General features: G+C 44.7%; 1 protein-coding gene across 1 annotated transcript in view; it reads left to right on the top strand.

The window, feature by feature from the left end:
* The first annotated feature begins 307 nt into the window (after window positions 1-307).
* serinc5 (serine incorporator 5) overlaps window positions 308-18,547 on the top strand; it is a 76,303-nt gene continuing 58,063 nt past the window's right edge. The window contains exon 1 of the mRNA XM_043706685.2: window positions 308-631. Within this exon, the coding sequence (XP_043562620.1) occupies window positions 605-631 (27 nt within the window). The 5' untranslated portion in view covers window positions 308-604. The remainder of the gene's footprint in view (window positions 632-18,547) is intronic.

Below are 18,547 nucleotides of genomic sequence, written 5' to 3'. Positions count from 1 at the left end.
GTGGTGTTTTCGGTGTGGAAAATAATGATCCGTCGCATATTGGGAGAGGAATACGCAGTCAGATGCAAGCTAAAGCAACAAGGAAAAGAACGGTCAATTTAATCCGAGCACAAACTCCTGCTTAATGAAGCGAAATGGGAAGTCTGCGGCAAACTGGTGTTTTTTGTGTGTGTCTAGATGATCAGAGGGAGTTTCCTTTAACAGCTACCGAAACCTGCCACTGAAATTGACGTCTCCGGAAGTGAATTGTTATCCAGGACAGAATACACAGGGATAGACAGGAGAGAGGGAGTGAACCAGGAGCTGGGCTCCGCCTGCCCTTGTGTGTGTGTGTTTCAGAGAGAGAGAGAGGGACACTGCTGTTGCTGCTTTGTGTTTCTGGGGCGGCTTCTCGGCACATCTTCCCTCCTCCCGCCCCGGGAACTCCCCGGCTCATATTTAACCTCGTCCCTCAGGCCATGATCGGCAGGAGGTAGTGGGACAGTGTGAGGCGGCAGCACCTCCTCGCCGCTCTGTAAGATTTCCCCGTCCCCCCTCCCCAGCCTTTGGTGAGCAGCTTCGGCGGATCCCCCGGTGGGTTGTGTAGCTCCGGCCTCTGACCGAGATGTCCCTGCCCTGCTGTGTATCGCAGGTAAGATCCGCTGGTACTGCTGGAACAAACCTGACCCTGAGCCTTTCAGCCTGGACTCTTCCACTCAACCCAGAGGGCAGTCTTGTTTATTATTCAATATTCATCTGCGCCGTCCGATCTTGTGTTTGCTGCTGCCTTTTGTTTTGAGTAATTTTAAGCCTGAGGTTTGCAACAAATTGTTGGTCCTGCACCTATATCCGCGGTATATCACCCTGTAAAGGGGACGGGGACATTTCAACCGTGTTTAGCACATGCCCAGGCTGAGTAGGGATGGCTGGAGCTTCTGTTCACTCCCGGGCAATGGAGATAGTATCCGGTGGGTCAATGTTTAAAGAACGAGAACTGTCTTATGCACCTTTTCAGATCTCCCCCAGCATCATATTTAACAGCATTTAAGTGGCTCTGTTTTGAACAGGAAACGGGGCGAATGGTTACGGTCGAGCCGCACCCTCAGCGGTTAATATATAACAGGCTGGACTGGTTCCGAGTTGTTCACTGACTCCCGGGGCAGGAAGGTGCTCCCGGGGTTGAGTCATACACACTAGGTTTCAGTCACTTTTCAAAACACACATTCGGATGTGTTGCTGCTGCTGCTTTCGTTCATTCGCTGGTCAATTATTTTTAAAAAGAAATTGTTTGCAGTGCTGTAGACAAAATGCTGCCAACCCAGTCAGCAATTTAGACGCTAGAGAAAAAAAAAATCCAAACCGCCGTCTGTGTCTCCAGCTGAGGGACACAGAGTGAGTAAAATGCCACATCGCTGAACATTGACAGATGTAAACACTTGCGTGAGGAAATGGCTGATTCAGCTGCCTGTCCAGATCCAGATGTTAGAGACCTTTTAAAAAAAACTGCAGATGCTGGAATCCAAAGTAGACAAGCAGGAGGCTGGAAGAGCACAGAAGTGGACGTTTCGGGTGTCCTGAAGAAGGGTTACACGTGAAAGACCGACTTCTGCACCTCCCGTTGCTGCCTGGCTTGCTGTGTTCCTCCTGCCTGTCTATTTCAGATCCCGATGTTGGCATAGGAAGAGATTATGGCACTGCTTTTCCTCTGGATTCAAGAGCCATGTTAAGATAGCTCTCTCTCATTAATCAGCAATAATATTCCCTGTACACGCACAGCACTATGAGGGGAGGAAGCTGCAGAGGTTTCCACCCAGCATTGGTGGTTGAACAGTAGTGTGGTTTCATGCCAGCATGTTGTGTGGCTTGGAGGGGAACTCCCCAAGTGGTGGGATATGCCTGGGCTGCAGAAATCGCAGGAATTCTTGGAGGCCTGGGCATTACCAGTACTGCCCCCTTCTCTCAATTTCCTCATCATCATTCATTCCGTTCCCCCATGTTTATTAAAGCAGAACAGTGTGATAAAAGAAAGGAGGGTATTGAATTTGGAATGTGTACTACCCATTGCACAATACTGAAGAAAACCAGATTGCACCTTCTAAATGAAATATTGTTAGTGCAGGTATTCCGGGGCTATGCCCTCTGCAATAATCAGCCCCTGGCTGGAGTGATGATGGAAATGTTAATAAGTTCCTGAATGACAAGAACACACAGATATCAAGAGAGCTTGGATAAAAATGCTTTCACTGGATGTGGGTGTCAAGGCTGGATGAGCTTTTATTATCCGTCTAGACAAGTGGTGCTTTGTAGGTGGTGGACAGGTTTTGGGTGTCTGGAGGTGCTCACCGCAGGATTCTGAGCAGGTAATCTGCTTTTCTAGCCACCGTATTTGTATAGCAAGTAGGGCTCTTGTGGTGCAATAGTAGTGTTCCTACCTACAGGCCAGGAGAACTGAGTACAAGATCCACCTGCTCCAGAGGTGTGTAATAACATCTCTGAACAAGTTGATTAGGAGGGAAAAAGTGGCTGGCGCAGTTCATTTTCTGGTCAGTGACAATTCCCAAGGTTTTAATGGCAATACTAGATTTTGATTGCTCAACAAAGAGCCAAGGTGCATTTAAATTTCCTTCTGTTGTGGAAACCTCTCTAAGCTATTTTGAAGTTGGCCAGAATTATTAAAATGATCCTGACACAAGGAAGTCAGCTTGATTCAGTAACCTAGCTACGTAGCAGGCAGGTCATACAGTCATAGAGATGTACAGCACAGAAACAGGCCCTTTGGTCCAACTCGTCCATGCTGACCAGATATCCCAACCTAATCTAGTCCCATTTTGCAGCACTTGGCCCATTTCCTTCTAAATCCTTCCAATTCACATACCCATCGAGATGTCTTTTAAATTCTGTAATTGTATCAACCTCCACCACTTCCTCTGGCAGCTCATTCCATACACACACCACCCTCTGCATGAAAGAAATGTCCTTTGGGTCCCTTTGATATCTTTGCCTTCTCACCCTAAACCTATGCCCTGTAGTTCTGGACTACCCCACCCCAGGGCTGAAAATGTGTTGCTGGAAAAGCACAGCAGGTCAGACAGCATCCAAGGAGCAGGAGAATCGACGTTTCGGGCATGAGCCCTTCTTCAGGAATGAGGGCTCAAGCCCGAAATGCCTGAAGAAGGGCTCATGCCAGAAACGTCGATTCTCCTGCTCCTTGGATGCTGTCTGACCTGCTGTGCTTTTCCAGCAACATATTTTCAGCTCTGATCTCCAGCATCTGCAGTCCTCACTTTCTCCTACCCCACCCCAGGGCAAAGACCTTGTCCATTCACGCTATTCATGCTCCTGATGAATTTATAAATCTCTATACGGTCACCCCTCAGCCTCCGATGCTCCAGGGAAAACAGCCCCAGCCTATTCAGCCTCTCCCTGTAGCTCAAATCTCCAACCCTGGCACTAGGAGGGATCAGAAAGGACATGTCTCATGTTTCAAATGTTTTTATAATTTTGAAAGAAAGGAACCTTAATGATGATTTGCTTATAGAAATACAATAGTGTTTTTTAAATGTCTGTGGGAGGAATGGTGCACGTCTGATCTCACTCTTGGGAAACTGTTCCAAAAGTTGATATTCTTGAGAACTTCCTCTTAATTTCTAAAAGTTTAGCTACCAAAGGAAAACAGTGTTACATTCTCTGCAACAGTTGTATGCAGATGCAAAGAATGTGACTAAGTTAGTAAGTAAAGTTTGAATTGATTGGAGAAATGTGCTTACTTGCAAAGCCATGATTTAAATGAACGATGGAATTTGCTCATGTACTGCATAGCCTTTTCTTTCAATGTTATTGATTGCCCTCATTTGGAAACTTGTGATTTCATGCCTCGTAAGCACCTTGCTGAGGCGACCAAAGATGTGATACCCAACTAGCCTCTTCTTTCCGTGGATCCGATTTTCCATCTTGCATCTCTTTTGAGAATAAAAACTAATTTTGGACTTCTTTTCTTGAGGGTTTTTGGAAAAATTCCTCCTTTAATTTGTGATTGAGATAATGAAAATTTGTCACTTCTGTGATTTCATCCTTCACATCAGCCTCTCAAAAAGTCATTGGCATATGGGTAAAAACAAGGACTGCAGATGCTGGAAACCAGAGTCTAGATTAGAGTGGTGCTGGAAAAGCACAGCAGGTCAGGCAGCATCTGAGGAGCAGGAAAATCCAGCATATATCAGGCTGTTAGTTAATAGTTGCAGACCTTTGGCTGGTTTACCTGGTTCTAATAGATATGTTGGAGGTTAGTTGCTTGTGGCAGACCATCAGCCCCGAGTCCATCATTCCTCAGCAAGGGTATTTGTCCTTTCTTGTCCACTACACTTCAGAATGCAATTCAAAAGAGCACTGAGATTTGCCAGAATAATGTCAGAGATGAGAAATTTCAGTTATGGGAGAGAATGGAGATTGTTCTTTTGAACAGAGAAAGTAAAAGTGAAATAGAACGCAGTTGCTCAATATTATAAGAGGTCATGCTGAGTAAATTGGGAGAAAGTGACAGAGGTGCTGGTTACCCAAGGATACAGTATAGATTTAATATAATTGTGATCAAAGGAGCAGTGAGATGAGAATTTTATTTTAGTTTTGATGAAAGGAAGTCATGCTGCTGATTTCCAAACAATCTCAACAACTTTTACTAAAGGAGGAAAGGATGCTGATTGATTGATTGGCAAGTCAGGTCTCATTGGCAATCGCCATCCGCTTCTCCTGTAGCATAAATTGTTCTGATTGTTGGATATTTTTGCGTTTGTAATGACGAGTGCTAGAAGAAAAGCTGCAGTAATGTGGCTTGCTTTTCAGCGTGATTTAACTGAGTTTTTTATGATTTTTAGAATCCTCTGCCTGAAAGAGTGGCAAAAACAAGCTTGGTAGTAATATTCAAAATTATCTAGGTATACTTGAAAGGAAATAACAATTGCAGGGCTATGGGGAAAGAGGGGGAAATAGTTCTTTTAAAAAAGATCGTTTTCACTTGATGTTTTGATGGAGTTACCGGACTCGAAAGGTTAAATTTGCTTTGTTCCCACAAATGCTGTAGACAGGCTGAGTTTCTCCAGCATCCGCAGTTCTTTGTTTTATTTTAATATTTGTAAGGGATGTTGTGATGGCAGTCCCAGTCTATTTCTAACCTCCACCAGTAAATTAGTTATATTGCTGATAAAAATTAAAGCAGTCCTACTGAAAATGGAAGGAAACAAGTCAGGGTAAGGAAGGTAAATAATCAAAGCACAATTTCCCATCGTGAACCTGTGATTTTTCACCCTCTTACAGAATGTGCTTTGTCAATTCCTATACTTGGTGTGTTCTGATATGCAGTATTTTCTTGGCCTAAGAGTGATGTAAGTTTCCAGACAGTTACTGTAGCAGCTGCGTTTACAGTTGATATGCACATTGCACTGCTTCCTGCTGCTTGAAACTCTAATTTTAACCACAGCTGATGCACCAACCACCTTCCTGCTTGTGGTTTGTATTAAGTGTTAGGAAAGTGGATATTGTTGTTTTTTACAAAACCAGAGTCTGCATTTTTAGTTTGCCGTGATTGCAGAGTGCATGCAAATTGACTGCAAAAAGGTGTTGCATCTAGTATAGGGCTGTGACTATTCACCATCAGTGTCCATTGGCTGAATTCCACTCATTTCACCAAATAAAACAAATGTGATATGTCAGTGAAATATTAGGATCATGAATGACCAGCATAAATTCTATCCCAATGTTGGTGGGATAGAATTTCTTTTTGCTGTAAATTCTTAAAACTTGATGCATAAGATTGAATTAAAACCATAATCCAAACATTAATTTATGACTAAGATTTCTAAAGTAACATATAGTTTTTTTTAATTAACCAAGTTAATTAAACTTAATCACACCCTGAGCTTGTACCTGAATTGGCTTCTCACCTACCAAAGTCCTCAGTCAAACCTTTACATGTGACTGTTTCAAAACAGTATCCCAATTCAATCCTCCATAAACTTCACATCATTCTAAACTCTATTGCCCATGTCCTAACTTGCACCAAATTCTGTTCATCTATCACTACAGTTGCCGGACTGTGCAACAGTTTCTTCCCCCAAGCCAGCCATCACAATCCTCAACACAGTATGATTGGACTCTTTCCCATTGGAATTTCTTTGCATGACTTCAATTTGCTGCTAGTAGAATGGTTTATTGTTTATAATTTTTCTATTACACTGTAACTTGCGTGTTTTGCACTTCTGCACTTTATGCAACGTACAATTGTGTGATTTGTGCTGTCCATGTAGCACCCTCGGTTCTGGAGGAATGCTGCCTTAGTTTTTTTACTGTATCAGTTGTATACAGTAGAAATGACAAGTGAAAGCTACTCTCGGTCTCTCTTTCTCTCTCTGGGGGGAGGGGACATAAGGAAACTAGTGAAGTCAACATTAATGTCATGTGGTTGGAGGGTCCCAAGGCGGAAGATGAGATGTTTTCCCCCCTGTCGTCAGGTGGCTTGGATTTGGCAGTGAAGGACTCCCAGGACTTGCATTTCTTGGCGGAGTGGGAGGGGGAGGTAAAGTGGTCGGCCACAGGGCGGTGGGTTTGTTGGGTGCATGTGTCCCAGAGATGTTCCCTGAAACATTCTGCGAGTTGGTGTCCTGTCTCCCTATTGTAGATTAGACTACATAGAGAGCAAGGTGCAGGAAAATCTCTGCTCAGTGGTTAGATATAGGGAGAAAGTGATGACTGCAGATGCTTGAAAGTCAGAGTCATAAAGTGTGGAGCTTGAAAAGCTGCTCCTCAGATGCTGCCTGACCTGTGCTTTTCCAACACCACACTTTTTTAACTCTGATTAGATACAGTCAGTACCTTTTTCTATTGCAAAGAGTCAAAGGGATATGCTGTTTGATACGATTGGTCAGTCTTTCGATGTAAGATCTATGTTCTTCACATCACACTGGCACGGTGGCTCACGTAACACTTTGCAGTATCTTTCCTCTCAACAGCACCACTCAAGTTGCTACTGCATAAGAAGCAGCATGAGACAAATGTTTTGAGGCACCTTGGCCTTCCAGGATAATGTGAGGCAGACAAAATTGGGACTAGGAGAAAGTGAGGACTGCAGATGTTGGAGATCAGAGTCAAAAAGTGTGGCATTGGAAAAGAACAGCCGGTCAGGCAGCATCTGAGGAGCAGGAGAATTGACGTTTTGAGCATAAGCCCTTCATGAGGAATGTGGAGTGGAGGGAACGGACTGATAGGTAAATAGGAGGGTGGGGTTGGAGGGGGGGGAAGGTAGATGGGAAGGCAATAGGTAGATGCAGGTGGGGGTGTGTGATGGTGATAGGTCGGAGGGGAGGGTGGAGTGGATAGAGCGGAAGGAGGATGGACAGGTCAAGAAGGCAATACGGAGTTGGAGGGTTCGATTGAGGATGACGTGGGGGAGGGGAGATGAGGAAACTGGTGAAATCAATGTTGATGCCATGTGGTTGGAGGCTCCCAAGGTGGAAGATGAGGTGTTCTTCCTCTAGGTGTCAGGTGCCTTCCCAGGTACTGTTCCCCCAACCCCAACCCCATCCTCCTATTTATCTCTCAGCCCCCTTCCCCCATTTATGATGAAGGGCTAATGCCCGAAACATCGATTCTCCTACTCCTATGATGCTGCCCGACCTGCTGTGTTTTTCCAGCACCCCACGTTTGAGACAAAATTGGAAGAGCTCTCCCACAAACTAGTGAAATGACAGCCTGACCAAGTTCTATCCCAGAATCTCACCTTTGTAGCTGATATCCTAAATCGCTCCATAACTATTTCTGGATGTATCCTGGTCCACTAGCACACAGACGCATAAGAAATAACAGCACAGTGGGTGTGATCGGCCTCGGAACCCTCTATTTTATTGTCACGTGTATCTTGTTACAAAATACAGTGAGAAGTACAGCATACTGTTGCTACGCTCTGGCGCCATCCTAAAGCTAAACCAAAACATAGAATATAAAGGCAGAAAAATGAAGAAGTGAACTAGTCACTTTAATAGTCCTTCTTGTTAAGTGCTCTGCCATGGGCTAGGAACAAGTCCCCCTTTGCTGTCGCCCACTCTTTGGCACCATCTTGTTGCCCTGACCCCCTCCTCACCGTGAGTCCTCACTGGACCTTGCCAATGCAGACGCCACTGATGCTGCTGGGTACTGCACTGGACCCAAACTTGCCTGACCGCCTCCTCAGTGCAGAAGCTGCCGGGAACCCGATGGCACGACTAATGTTGCACTGCCGGGCCCACTCACAGCCATTGGTATCCCGCCGTTGAGAAATCCTGGAGGCCATGAATTGTGATGGAGTCAGCTCTAGAATTCAGGTTTTGTACATACCTATCCTTACAGGCTGCAGAAAGTCTGCAAAAGATGCTGGCTTTTGTGTAGAAATGTTTCCTTCAGTTTTGAATAAAAATATTTTGTTTAACTTTCCTGTTGCGGTCCTGTGACAGTTGCAGTACTGTGGTGCCTAGGAAATTAAGTGAGATTGTGGTTGAGGGGGCAGTAGGAGGAGTTGTCCATGAGTTGGCGCCAGGCTTTAGCGGTGTACAGGTCAGTGCGCCAAACTACCACTGCACCCTTCTTGTCTGCAAGTTTGGTGATGTTGGGTTGGAGCGGAAGGAATGGAGGGCTGCACATGCGTGGGTGAGAGGCTGGAGTGGGTGTGGACAGGTAGAAGTGGTCTTTGTCACAGTGGCAGTTGGAAATGAAGAGAGCAAGGGTGGGTAACACACAAGATGGCCTCCTCCTTCAAAGACCGCAATTTCCCCTCCCACGTGGCCATTGATGCTCTCCAGCGCATCTCCGCCACTCCCTGTACCTCCACCCCTCCAACTGCAACAAGGACAGAACCCTGCTGGTCCTCACCTTCCACCCCACTGACCTCCGTATACATTACATCATCCTCTGCAATTTCCGCCACCTACAAATGGACTCCACCACCAGAGAGATACTTCCCTCCCCACCCCATCTGTGTTTTGGAGAGACTATTCCCTCCACGATTTCCTTGTCAGATCCATACCGCCCGCGCCCCCCCCCCCCCCCCCCCCCCCACCCCCCCTCCAGCTCACACCCTACTTCACTCTCAGCGCCTTCTCCTGCCACCACATGAAGTACAAAGCCTGCGCCCACACCTCCTCCCTCATCTCCGTCCAAGGCCCCAAAGGATTCTTCCATATCCAACAGAAATTTATCTGTACCTTCACCAAAGTAATCTACAGTATCCGTTGCACCCAATGTGGTCTCCTGTACAACAGGGAGACAGGACGCCAACTTGCAGATCATTTCAGCTAACATCTCTGGGACACCCGCACCCACCAACTCCACAGCCCCATGGCTGAACACTCTTTTTTTTGTAAATGTACTTATTCGCAAGCTTTTCATTAACTTTACAAACATATACAATTATTGAAAAATACAATCAATAAAAATATCAGTATAATTAAAAAAAACACAAGTTACAATACAACTACTGTCTACTAACTACTAACCTACTCTATAATACAAAACAAACCCTAACATTGTGCAAAGCAACATCAAAAAAAAAGAAAAGCAAAAAAAACCCAAAAAACCCCACAAAATACAGAACAGCTAAGCACGGCACAAAGCTCCCAAACAAAGGAACGGGAGCATTGTGTATGTATACCCGGAGACCCCCCTCCAGGGCCCAGGGCTTGACAAATCTAACCGTCCTGATTAAACAAATGCTCTAGTTAAGATAACTGACAAATCTATATCCAAATAATTCAAGTAGGGCTACCATATCTTATAAAAATAGTCTGTTGTGTGGTGCACCATGTTTATAAAAAAGTCCAAGGGAATGTGGTCCATAATTAATTTCTGCCATCCCAGCAAGTCCAGCGGGTTCTCAGACACCCAGTTCATCAGAATGTTCTTCCGTGCACAGTATGCAAGAATATTAAATAGTTTCTTCCCATGCCCGTCTAAAGATGGTAAATTCGGTAGACTTAAGAGGAGAGATAACGGATCGATTTTGACTTCAGTCCTCATTACCCTTCCAATCTGTCCAGCCACAGCGCTCCAATAAACACTGAGCCTGTGGCATGTCCAAAAGCAATGGGTAAGAGTACCTACACTTATTTTACATTTGGGGCACACACAAGATGCCCCTTTTTTAAACTTCGCCAGATGGTCTGGTGCTAGATGAGCCCTGTGCGTAGCACATGTCCTATTACAGATTGAAATCTTTCAAGTATTCTCCCATATGCTCTCCCATGTTTCAGAAGAGATCTCCACTCCTAGCTCTTGCTCCCAGACCTCTCATAACCGGTTAATATTCTGCCAGACCCTGCCACCCAGCAGGCGATAGAGGGCACTAACTGAAAGGGTGCTTGTGGAACGTAGCAACAACCTCTCTGTATCGGGTTTATAGGGCTTAGTGAGAAGTGTAGTCTTCTTCTGGATGAAATCCCTAACCTGAAAAAAGTGGAAAAGATCTCTGCTGGGCAACCCGTATTTGCGGCTCAGTTGCTCAAAAGATATCATAACCTCCCCCTCAGACAAGTCTCCCAAACTAGAAACTCCTGTCGCTGCCCATAGTTTGAACCTCGAGTCCATCATCCCTGGTCGGAACCCTGGCAGGCCAACTGTAGGTGTAAGTGGCAAAGTCTTCGATAAACAACCCTCACTCTGACACATTGCCCTCTATGCCTTGACTGTACTAGTGACAATGGGGTTCTGGCAATGGTCCATAACTGTCCTCATCTTATTTATGAACATCAGGTTAATAAGAGGGCACTTTGCCTGGGAGGCCTCGATATCCAGCCATGTTGAGTTTGGATCGTTACCTACCCAATCACAAAGGACAGCAAGGAACTCAATTGATACCTCACGATGTCTGGGAAATCAACTCCACTCCCTCCATGAGGCAACTGCAATTTAGTAAGTTTCATGAGGGGTCACCCACGATGCCAGACAAAGGAACCAAACCATCCCATAAGCTTCTGCAGCTTGACCTGGGAAACATTATAGGGAGCATACGCATGGTATAAAGCAAACAAGGAAGAACATTCATCTTAATGAGAGGTATTCAGCCCAGTCATGAAATTGGAAGAGCCTCCCATCTCTGGAGATCTTGCCTGATGTCGAGCAACTGAGCAAAGTTAGTCCAAAATAACACATCAAATTTGGGGGTAATAAAAATGCCTAGGTATCGGAACCCTGCCCGTGACCACTTAAAAGGGAACTTAGGGCCACCTTCAACTTCTGGCACATCCTTAAGGTTCCCCAAAGGCACAGCCTCCGATTTTGCCAAGTTAATCTTATATCCTGAAATAGGCCCAAATGAATTGATACATTGTATCAAATGGGGTACGGAGGTTCGATAAAAACAGAAAGACATCATCCACATACAGTGTAATCTTGTGTGTCCTCGATCCCACTTCTGGAGCGGTTATGTGGACGTTCTGACGAATGGCCTCTACCAGCGACTCTATTACCAACATAAACAACAACGGTGAGAGGGGGCAGCCTTGCCGACTACCCCTACCAATCGTAAAATTCCCAGACTTCACCTCGTTGGTGATGACTGCGCCAGAGGGTGGTGATATAAAACTTCCACCCACCTAGCAAAGACCCCAACCAACCCAAACTGTTATAGAGTCATAGAGGTGTACAGCAAGGAAACAGACCCATTCCACCCGATCAAATGCTTTCTCTGCATCTAAGGAAATCACCAACCCCTGAAGCGATCGTTGCTGACAAAGTCAGACCATATTCAGCAACCTTCTAATATTATTAGAGGACCTACGGCCCCTTATAAAGCCCGTCTTGTCCTCTTTAATAATATGGGGCAACACCCTTTCCAATCTCAGCGCCAGGATCTTGGACAGAATCTTAAAATCTGAATTTAATAGAGAAAGAGGCCTGGATGAGGCACAATCCTCAGGAACCTTCCCCTTCTTCAGAATTAAGGAAATATTAGTTTTTCTCAAAGATGGTAATAGACATTCATGCATATAGGCGTGATTGTACATCTCCAACATAGGCCCTGACAGAATCCCTATAAACTCCTTATAAAACTCACCCAGGAGACCATCAGAGCCAGACGCTTTCCCCCTCTGAAGTTGCCTAGCTGTCTCCTGTATTTCTTGAACTGTCAAGGGGGCATTAAGGAGAGTGGTCTGTTCCAAGGTTACCCCTGGGAGGTCCAAGTTCTTAAAAAAAAAAAGTCTCCATTTTAGCCCTCCTGTCCTCGCAACCTTCAGACCAATACAATTCAGAGTAAAAACTCTGAAAAGCCTCATTAATCTTTATAGCATTGTATGTAAGGACCCCGGCGCTGTCTCTGATTGCAGTGATGGATTGGGGAGCACGCTTTTTCCTAGTCAGGTTTGCTAAATACTACCCTGACTTATCCCCATATTTGAACAGCCTTTGTCTCGCAAAAGCAAGTTCTTTCTTTGCTTTTTGTCAGTATTGAATTCAAGGCAGCCTGGAGGGCTGTGATCCGCTGTAGCTTAGTCACTGCATGCCGCGCAAAATGTGCCACTCGGTGGCTTTCAACCGCGTCTCAAGTAGATGCTGCTGCTCCCCCTTCTGTCGTTTCCAGCTAGCTGAATAGGAAATAGCTAATCCCCTACCAAAGGCCTTAGCATGGACGGACTACTAGCCATGCCTGAGTTGATAGTCAAGAATTCCTGAAACTCCTTCAAAAGGTATTCCACAAATTTGGAATCCTTAAGGAGAAAAGGGTCCAAATGCCAGTGCCGCAAACCTAGTCCCTCATTCTTGGCCTTAACCTCTAACTATACTACCATGTGATCAGAGATAGCTATATTCCCAATTTTACAACCCATAATCGAATCCAGAAAGGCTGAGGGAGCCAGAAAGAGGTCAATCCTCGTGTGACATTTATGTGGGTTTGAAAAAAAGGTGAAGTCCCTGCAGGTAGGGTGAAGACATCTCCAAATATCCACTAGCCCCAACTCCTCGCATAAGTCAACCACCTGCTTGGTTTGCGAAGAAATAGTTGGGGGCCCACAAAGCATCCTGTCCCCACTGTCAGATCCACAAGACAATTAAAATCCCCCCCCCCCCCATAATAATGTTCTGTGTTCCAAAAGCACTCAACTTAGAGAAAGCACTAATCAAAATTTTGAGGGCATGTGCTGGAGGACAGTAGACATTTAAAATTTCATATTCCTCCCCATGATTCAGGGTTTTAAGTATCACAAACCATCCCTGCTCATTTTTCACCTGCTCTAATAATGTGAACGGAAGTGTTTTCTGGATAAGTACCACCACTCCCCTACTTTTAGTAGTAAAGGATGAAAAGAATACCTGGCCATAACCCCGCTGTTGTAATTTTGGGTGTTCCCCATCATCAAGATGGGTTTCCTGCAACAAAGCGATATCAACCCTTTCCGTCTTAAGGCTAGAAAGCACTTTTTTCCTTTTAACAGGCGAATGACTTCCCTTAATGTTCCAGGTGCACCACTTAATAAGACACTTAGCCATATCCCCTTTCAGAGACCCTTCAACCCCTCGGAGGGAGAACCCTGCTTACAAAGCGCCCAGCATAAGTAAATAAAGACTCATAGAGTCAAAGAACTACATATACAAAAACTACTCTATCATAATTATAAACAACTATTACTACCAAAACACTACAAAAAACAACTATAAAACCTTGAATGGAAGACTCTTCCCCCTGCCCATAGGGGGCACTCACCCTACCATCCCCTCCTTTTACAGCTTCTTCAAACCCGGACTGTGCCCCAGCCTTGGGCGAGAAAAAAAAACAAGGAGATGATCCTTAAATCAACAGAAAAAAGACCAAGTCAGGATGAGCACTCCACCCATCCCTGGCTTCATGTCACCCCGACTTGTGACTAAAAGAGAAACAGAACAAACAAACAAAAAAAAGGGTGAGAGACAACAAAGAACATCCACAAAATTTCCCATCAGAAAATCCAGTTATTTAAAAAAAAAGGAACAACTTATTCCAAGGTTTCTCCCCCCCCTTTCCAAAAAGGAAATTATTAGGCAGAAAGAAAGGAATAAAAAACGGAAGGGAAAACATGGGGAAAGATAGAAAAGAGAACAAACATTAACTGTATTCTTCAGGCCAATCCGTCTATTTTAAAGGTCTACGAAGTTTTTAGCTTTATTCGCTGAGTCAAATGTATAAACTGAGTCCTCGTGGCTGAAGCGGAGCACTGCGGGGTATCTCATGGAGTACTGGAGGCCCAGGTTCCTCGGCCTCTTTTTAACTTCTTTGAAAGACTTCCTCTTTCGAATTACAGCTGCAGAGATATCCTGGAAAACCATGAATTTTGACCCCTTGTACAGCAGGGCCTGTGGATCTTTTCCCAGGGATCTGGAAGCTTCTATCACTTTTTGCTTGTCCTTATATGAATGGAAGTGTATTAGGACCAAGCGGGGGCGCTGCACTGGGCCTTTGTAACCCGATAAGCCCTTTCAATCTGCAGCCTGCTGGACTTGATGGGAAGGCCCAAAAGCTTCATCAGCCTGCTTTCAAAGAAGCTCATTGGCTGCTAACCTTCATCACCTTCAGGGAGCCTGACAATTTGGAGATTTATCTTCCGACCTCGCAAATCGAGGTCGTTGATATGGTCTCGCACCTCTCGTTCCAGCACCTGGATCCGACTGGCTGAGGACTCCATCGCAGCTTCCAAAGCCTTAGTTCGACCCTCCACCTCCTCCAGCCTCTCTCCGAGGCCCTGGATCTTCTGCTCATGCTTCTGCAGCATGGATGTGACAGGTAGGACCTGGGCATGAGTCTCCCCACAGATCTCCTCAACCACAGCCGCAGCTTTCAAGGTAAGTCTCTCCATCGCTGCAGCCAATTCCTGAGAGTCTGTCAGGGCCCCGGGGGGGTTCAGGAGAGGCTGCTGCTGCTGCAGTCTCTGGTGTTGTAGGTGTTGCAGGGGAGTGTCCTCCCTGCTGCTGTTTGTTTGCTCCTTTTCCCTTTGACATCCTTCCCACTCCCAAATATTAACAAATATATGTTCTGTAAGGTTTTAAACTAATAATTCCACCACATAAGTTGGCCAGGGGTGGCAAAAAACACCAGTATGCCTTGGCTGTTAGGCAGAGCTGTCTACAGCAGTTCTATAGAATCGCTGCCATCTTGCAGAGTCCAGCTTTACCTCCCCCTCCCACTCCGTCAAGGACATGCAGGTCCTGGGCCTCCTCCATCGCCAAACGTTAACCATCCGATGCCTGGAGGAAGAATGCCTCATGATCCGCCTTGGGACCCTGCAACCACACTGGATCAATGTGGATTTCACCAGTTTCCTCATTTCCTCTCCCCTCACCTTATCCCAGTCCCAAGCCTCCAATTCGACACCACACTCTTGACCTGCCCATCTTCCTTCCCACCTTGCCACTCCACCCTTTTCTCTGACCGATCACTTTCACCCCCACTTTTAATCTACTTATCACATTCCCAGCTACCTTACCCCCATCCCCACCCATTTCCCATTTATTTTTCAGCCCTGTTGGCCCACAAACCTCATTCCTGATGAAGAGTTTATACCCGAAACATCGATTCTCCTGCTCCTCGGATGCTGCCTGACCTGCTGTGCTTTTCCAGCATTACATTCCCTCAGCGTCTTTGACCCCATCAATTCCTAAAAAGTACTCAGAATACCTTAATGTACAGTCTGCAGCAGTTTTAAAATGTAGCTCACAACAATCCCCTGATGGCATAATGTTAGGCATGAAATGTTGGCTTTGCCAGCAATGCCCATGTTCAATAGGTATGGCGAATAACAATAACACAGACAGATTATTGTGGTTATCCTGAGGTATCTGGTTCCTGTTGATCAGGACTTGTGGCTTATATAGTCATGTGTTATTTTTGAATATATTTGCAAATCACTCTGTGTTATTGATCAAGAAAATAATGCTGTTCACGTGCTAGGTTGTTGTCAGTTTTCAATAGGCATCCTCCAAGCCTTTTCTTCCCACAACCAGCCTTATCCCTTCTACCCCTTTCCACCCCCCTCCCCAAATAAATTTTACTGCTAGAGGAATGCAGTGAGACACCATTGCTACCAAATGCTATAAAAACCTTTTGTGGCTTTTATGCCTGGATACTATCGGCATGCAATAAGCATCCTGTTCCTCGTTAGAGGGATGACTTTGATACAATTGCATTGCTAAAATCTTTAAATGTCACATTTTGCATATTAAATTATTATTGGGACCACAGGCTCCTTCCTGGATCTTGCAGATTGAATTGTTTCCATGTTTTGTTGGCTGTTGTAGGAAATACTTTGTTCCTTGTTAATGAAAACAAAATTAACAGTTGGGATAGTAGACTGCAGGCTGTTAAGCATCTGGGGAGCTCCATGCCTGAGTAAGGAGTTCACACTTTCAGGGAAAGAGGAAGAAGCAAAACTAACAACAGCAAAGCAAAACTTTTCCATTGGGTTTTGGAAGCTGGTTAGCGGCTGTGATTCAAAAGCAAAGATTTTTCGGATGAATTGAATTGTCAAATTACTCTGTGGTCATTGTTGCTGTGAAATGGTGTGTTGTACTTGGCTATGAAGCTTGCGATAAAATCTATTTAGTAACTGTCAGATAAAGCAGCGTTAGCCCTTCAGGAATGAAGGGCTTATGCCCGAAACGTCAATTCTCCTGCTCCTCAGATGCTGCCTGACCTGCTGTGCTTTTCCAGCACCACACTCGCGATCTTATTAAAAACATCAGGAATATGCTGGCAACTATATCCAGTCTACTTTCAAATTGGTCCCTTAATTGAATGTCTCTTAATTCAATTGACCTAACACTTGAGATTGGTTTTAGTACTAATTTACTATTTTTTTCTGTTTTTAAATTCAAATTCATTTGTTGCTAGTAAACACTAGGAGGGTTCAGAAGAAACTTCAAGCAATGATTAGAATATAGAACTTGTCACATGGAGTGGTTGGGGTAAATAGCTTTGTCTTTAAAGGGTGGAGTAAGCAGATTCAGTACTGACTTGCAAAGTGGAATTGTGCACTCATGTGTACACTTGAAAAATTTGCAGAACTACATTGTAGGGACAGATAGGGACTAACTTGTTTGCTAATTAGAAAAGCTGGCTGAGCAATTATATGGCGAATGGCTGTCTTCTGTGCTCCACGATTCTGTAGTATTCAAAGTAGACATGTAAACAAGAAAGAATGAAATAGAGTGTAATCTGATATCGTGGGAGGAGACACTTGTGGAACATTAACAGCAGCATGGACCAGTTGGGAACGTCTATTTCTGTGCTCTTTATTTGATGCATTTAAAAACTTGGAGTAGTCAGGAAGTTTTAACTTGATCCATCTCACTTTCTTTAGAAGATTAGTAATATCATGAAATATATCTCCTCCATGTCAACACTGTTACCTGTTGTGACCTTACCAATTGGATGATTTGATGGTAAAGTTTTCATTGCCAGCTGTCATCATTGCTGTTATAAGTTTTTTTTTAAGATTAGATTACTTACAGTGTGGAAACAAGCCCTTCGGCCCAACAAGTCCACACTGACCCGCCAAAGCCATTCCCCTACATTTACCCCTTCACCTAACATTACGGGCAATTTAGCATGGCCAATTTACCTAACCTGCACATTTTTGGACTGTGGGAGGAAACCGGTGGAAACCCACGGAAACACAGGGAGAATGTGCAAACTCCACACAGTCAGTCGCCTGAGGTAGGAATTGAACCCGGGTCTCTGGCGCTGTGAGGCAGCAGTACTAACCACTGTGCCACCATACCGCCCAGATTGTTTCATTTCCATGGGGCTTTAGCACATATTCCAGCTTTTCCTTTCTTTTCTCTTCTCTCCTTCCTTGTCAAAATATTGCAGTACTACTTCAATATATTCCCATTTCTGACCTGGTCGGAAATAACCAGATTTCAGCTCCTGAGAGTTTCTGAAGTCTGATCTTGGGTTGCTCGAGTCCGCATTGACCTCTAAATATGTCATTTGTTGAGGAGATTTCTTTTATTATAAACTGATGAGAGTATTTCACATATCACTAATATATACAAATAATGATTGTGTGTACTGTTAATTGTTAGGGTGTGTGTTTTTAGTACTTTTTTAGTCATATTTGACTTTTTTGGTTATTTAAATTTTGCTCCTTAATGCTCATTTTTATATATATTGGTAACTTTGGACACGGAAACCCCAGAGTAGAATCATCGAATCCTTACAGTGTGGAAGCAGGCCATTCAGCCCATTGAGTCCACACCAACTTTCCGAAGAGCATCTCACCCAGACCCACTCCCTCACCCCATCCCTACAATTCCCACGGCCAATCCAATCCATCTAACCCACACATCTTTGGACTGTGGGAAGAAACCAGAGCATCTGGAGGAAACCCATGCAGTCACAGGAAGAATGTGAAAACTCCATACAGACAGTTGCGGAGGTTGGAATCAAATCCAGATCCCTGGTGCTGTGAGGCAGCAGTGCCGCTCCACCGAGCCGATGTTTAAAATTGAAGCTTGAAGTTTAAAAGAAGTAACATGTTTTGAGAAAGTGTTTACTGTAATTGGGGTTTGGTTTGGACTTGCT

Source organism: Chiloscyllium plagiosum, unplaced genomic scaffold (assembly GCF_037043375.1).
Source record: "Chiloscyllium plagiosum isolate Xiang-an unplaced genomic scaffold, Cpla_swu_hap1 HiC_scaffold_2, whole genome shotgun sequence".
NCBI lineage: Eukaryota > Metazoa > Chordata > Chondrichthyes > Orectolobiformes > Hemiscylliidae > Chiloscyllium > Chiloscyllium plagiosum.
This window is presented reverse-complemented; position numbering and strand designations above follow the sequence as displayed.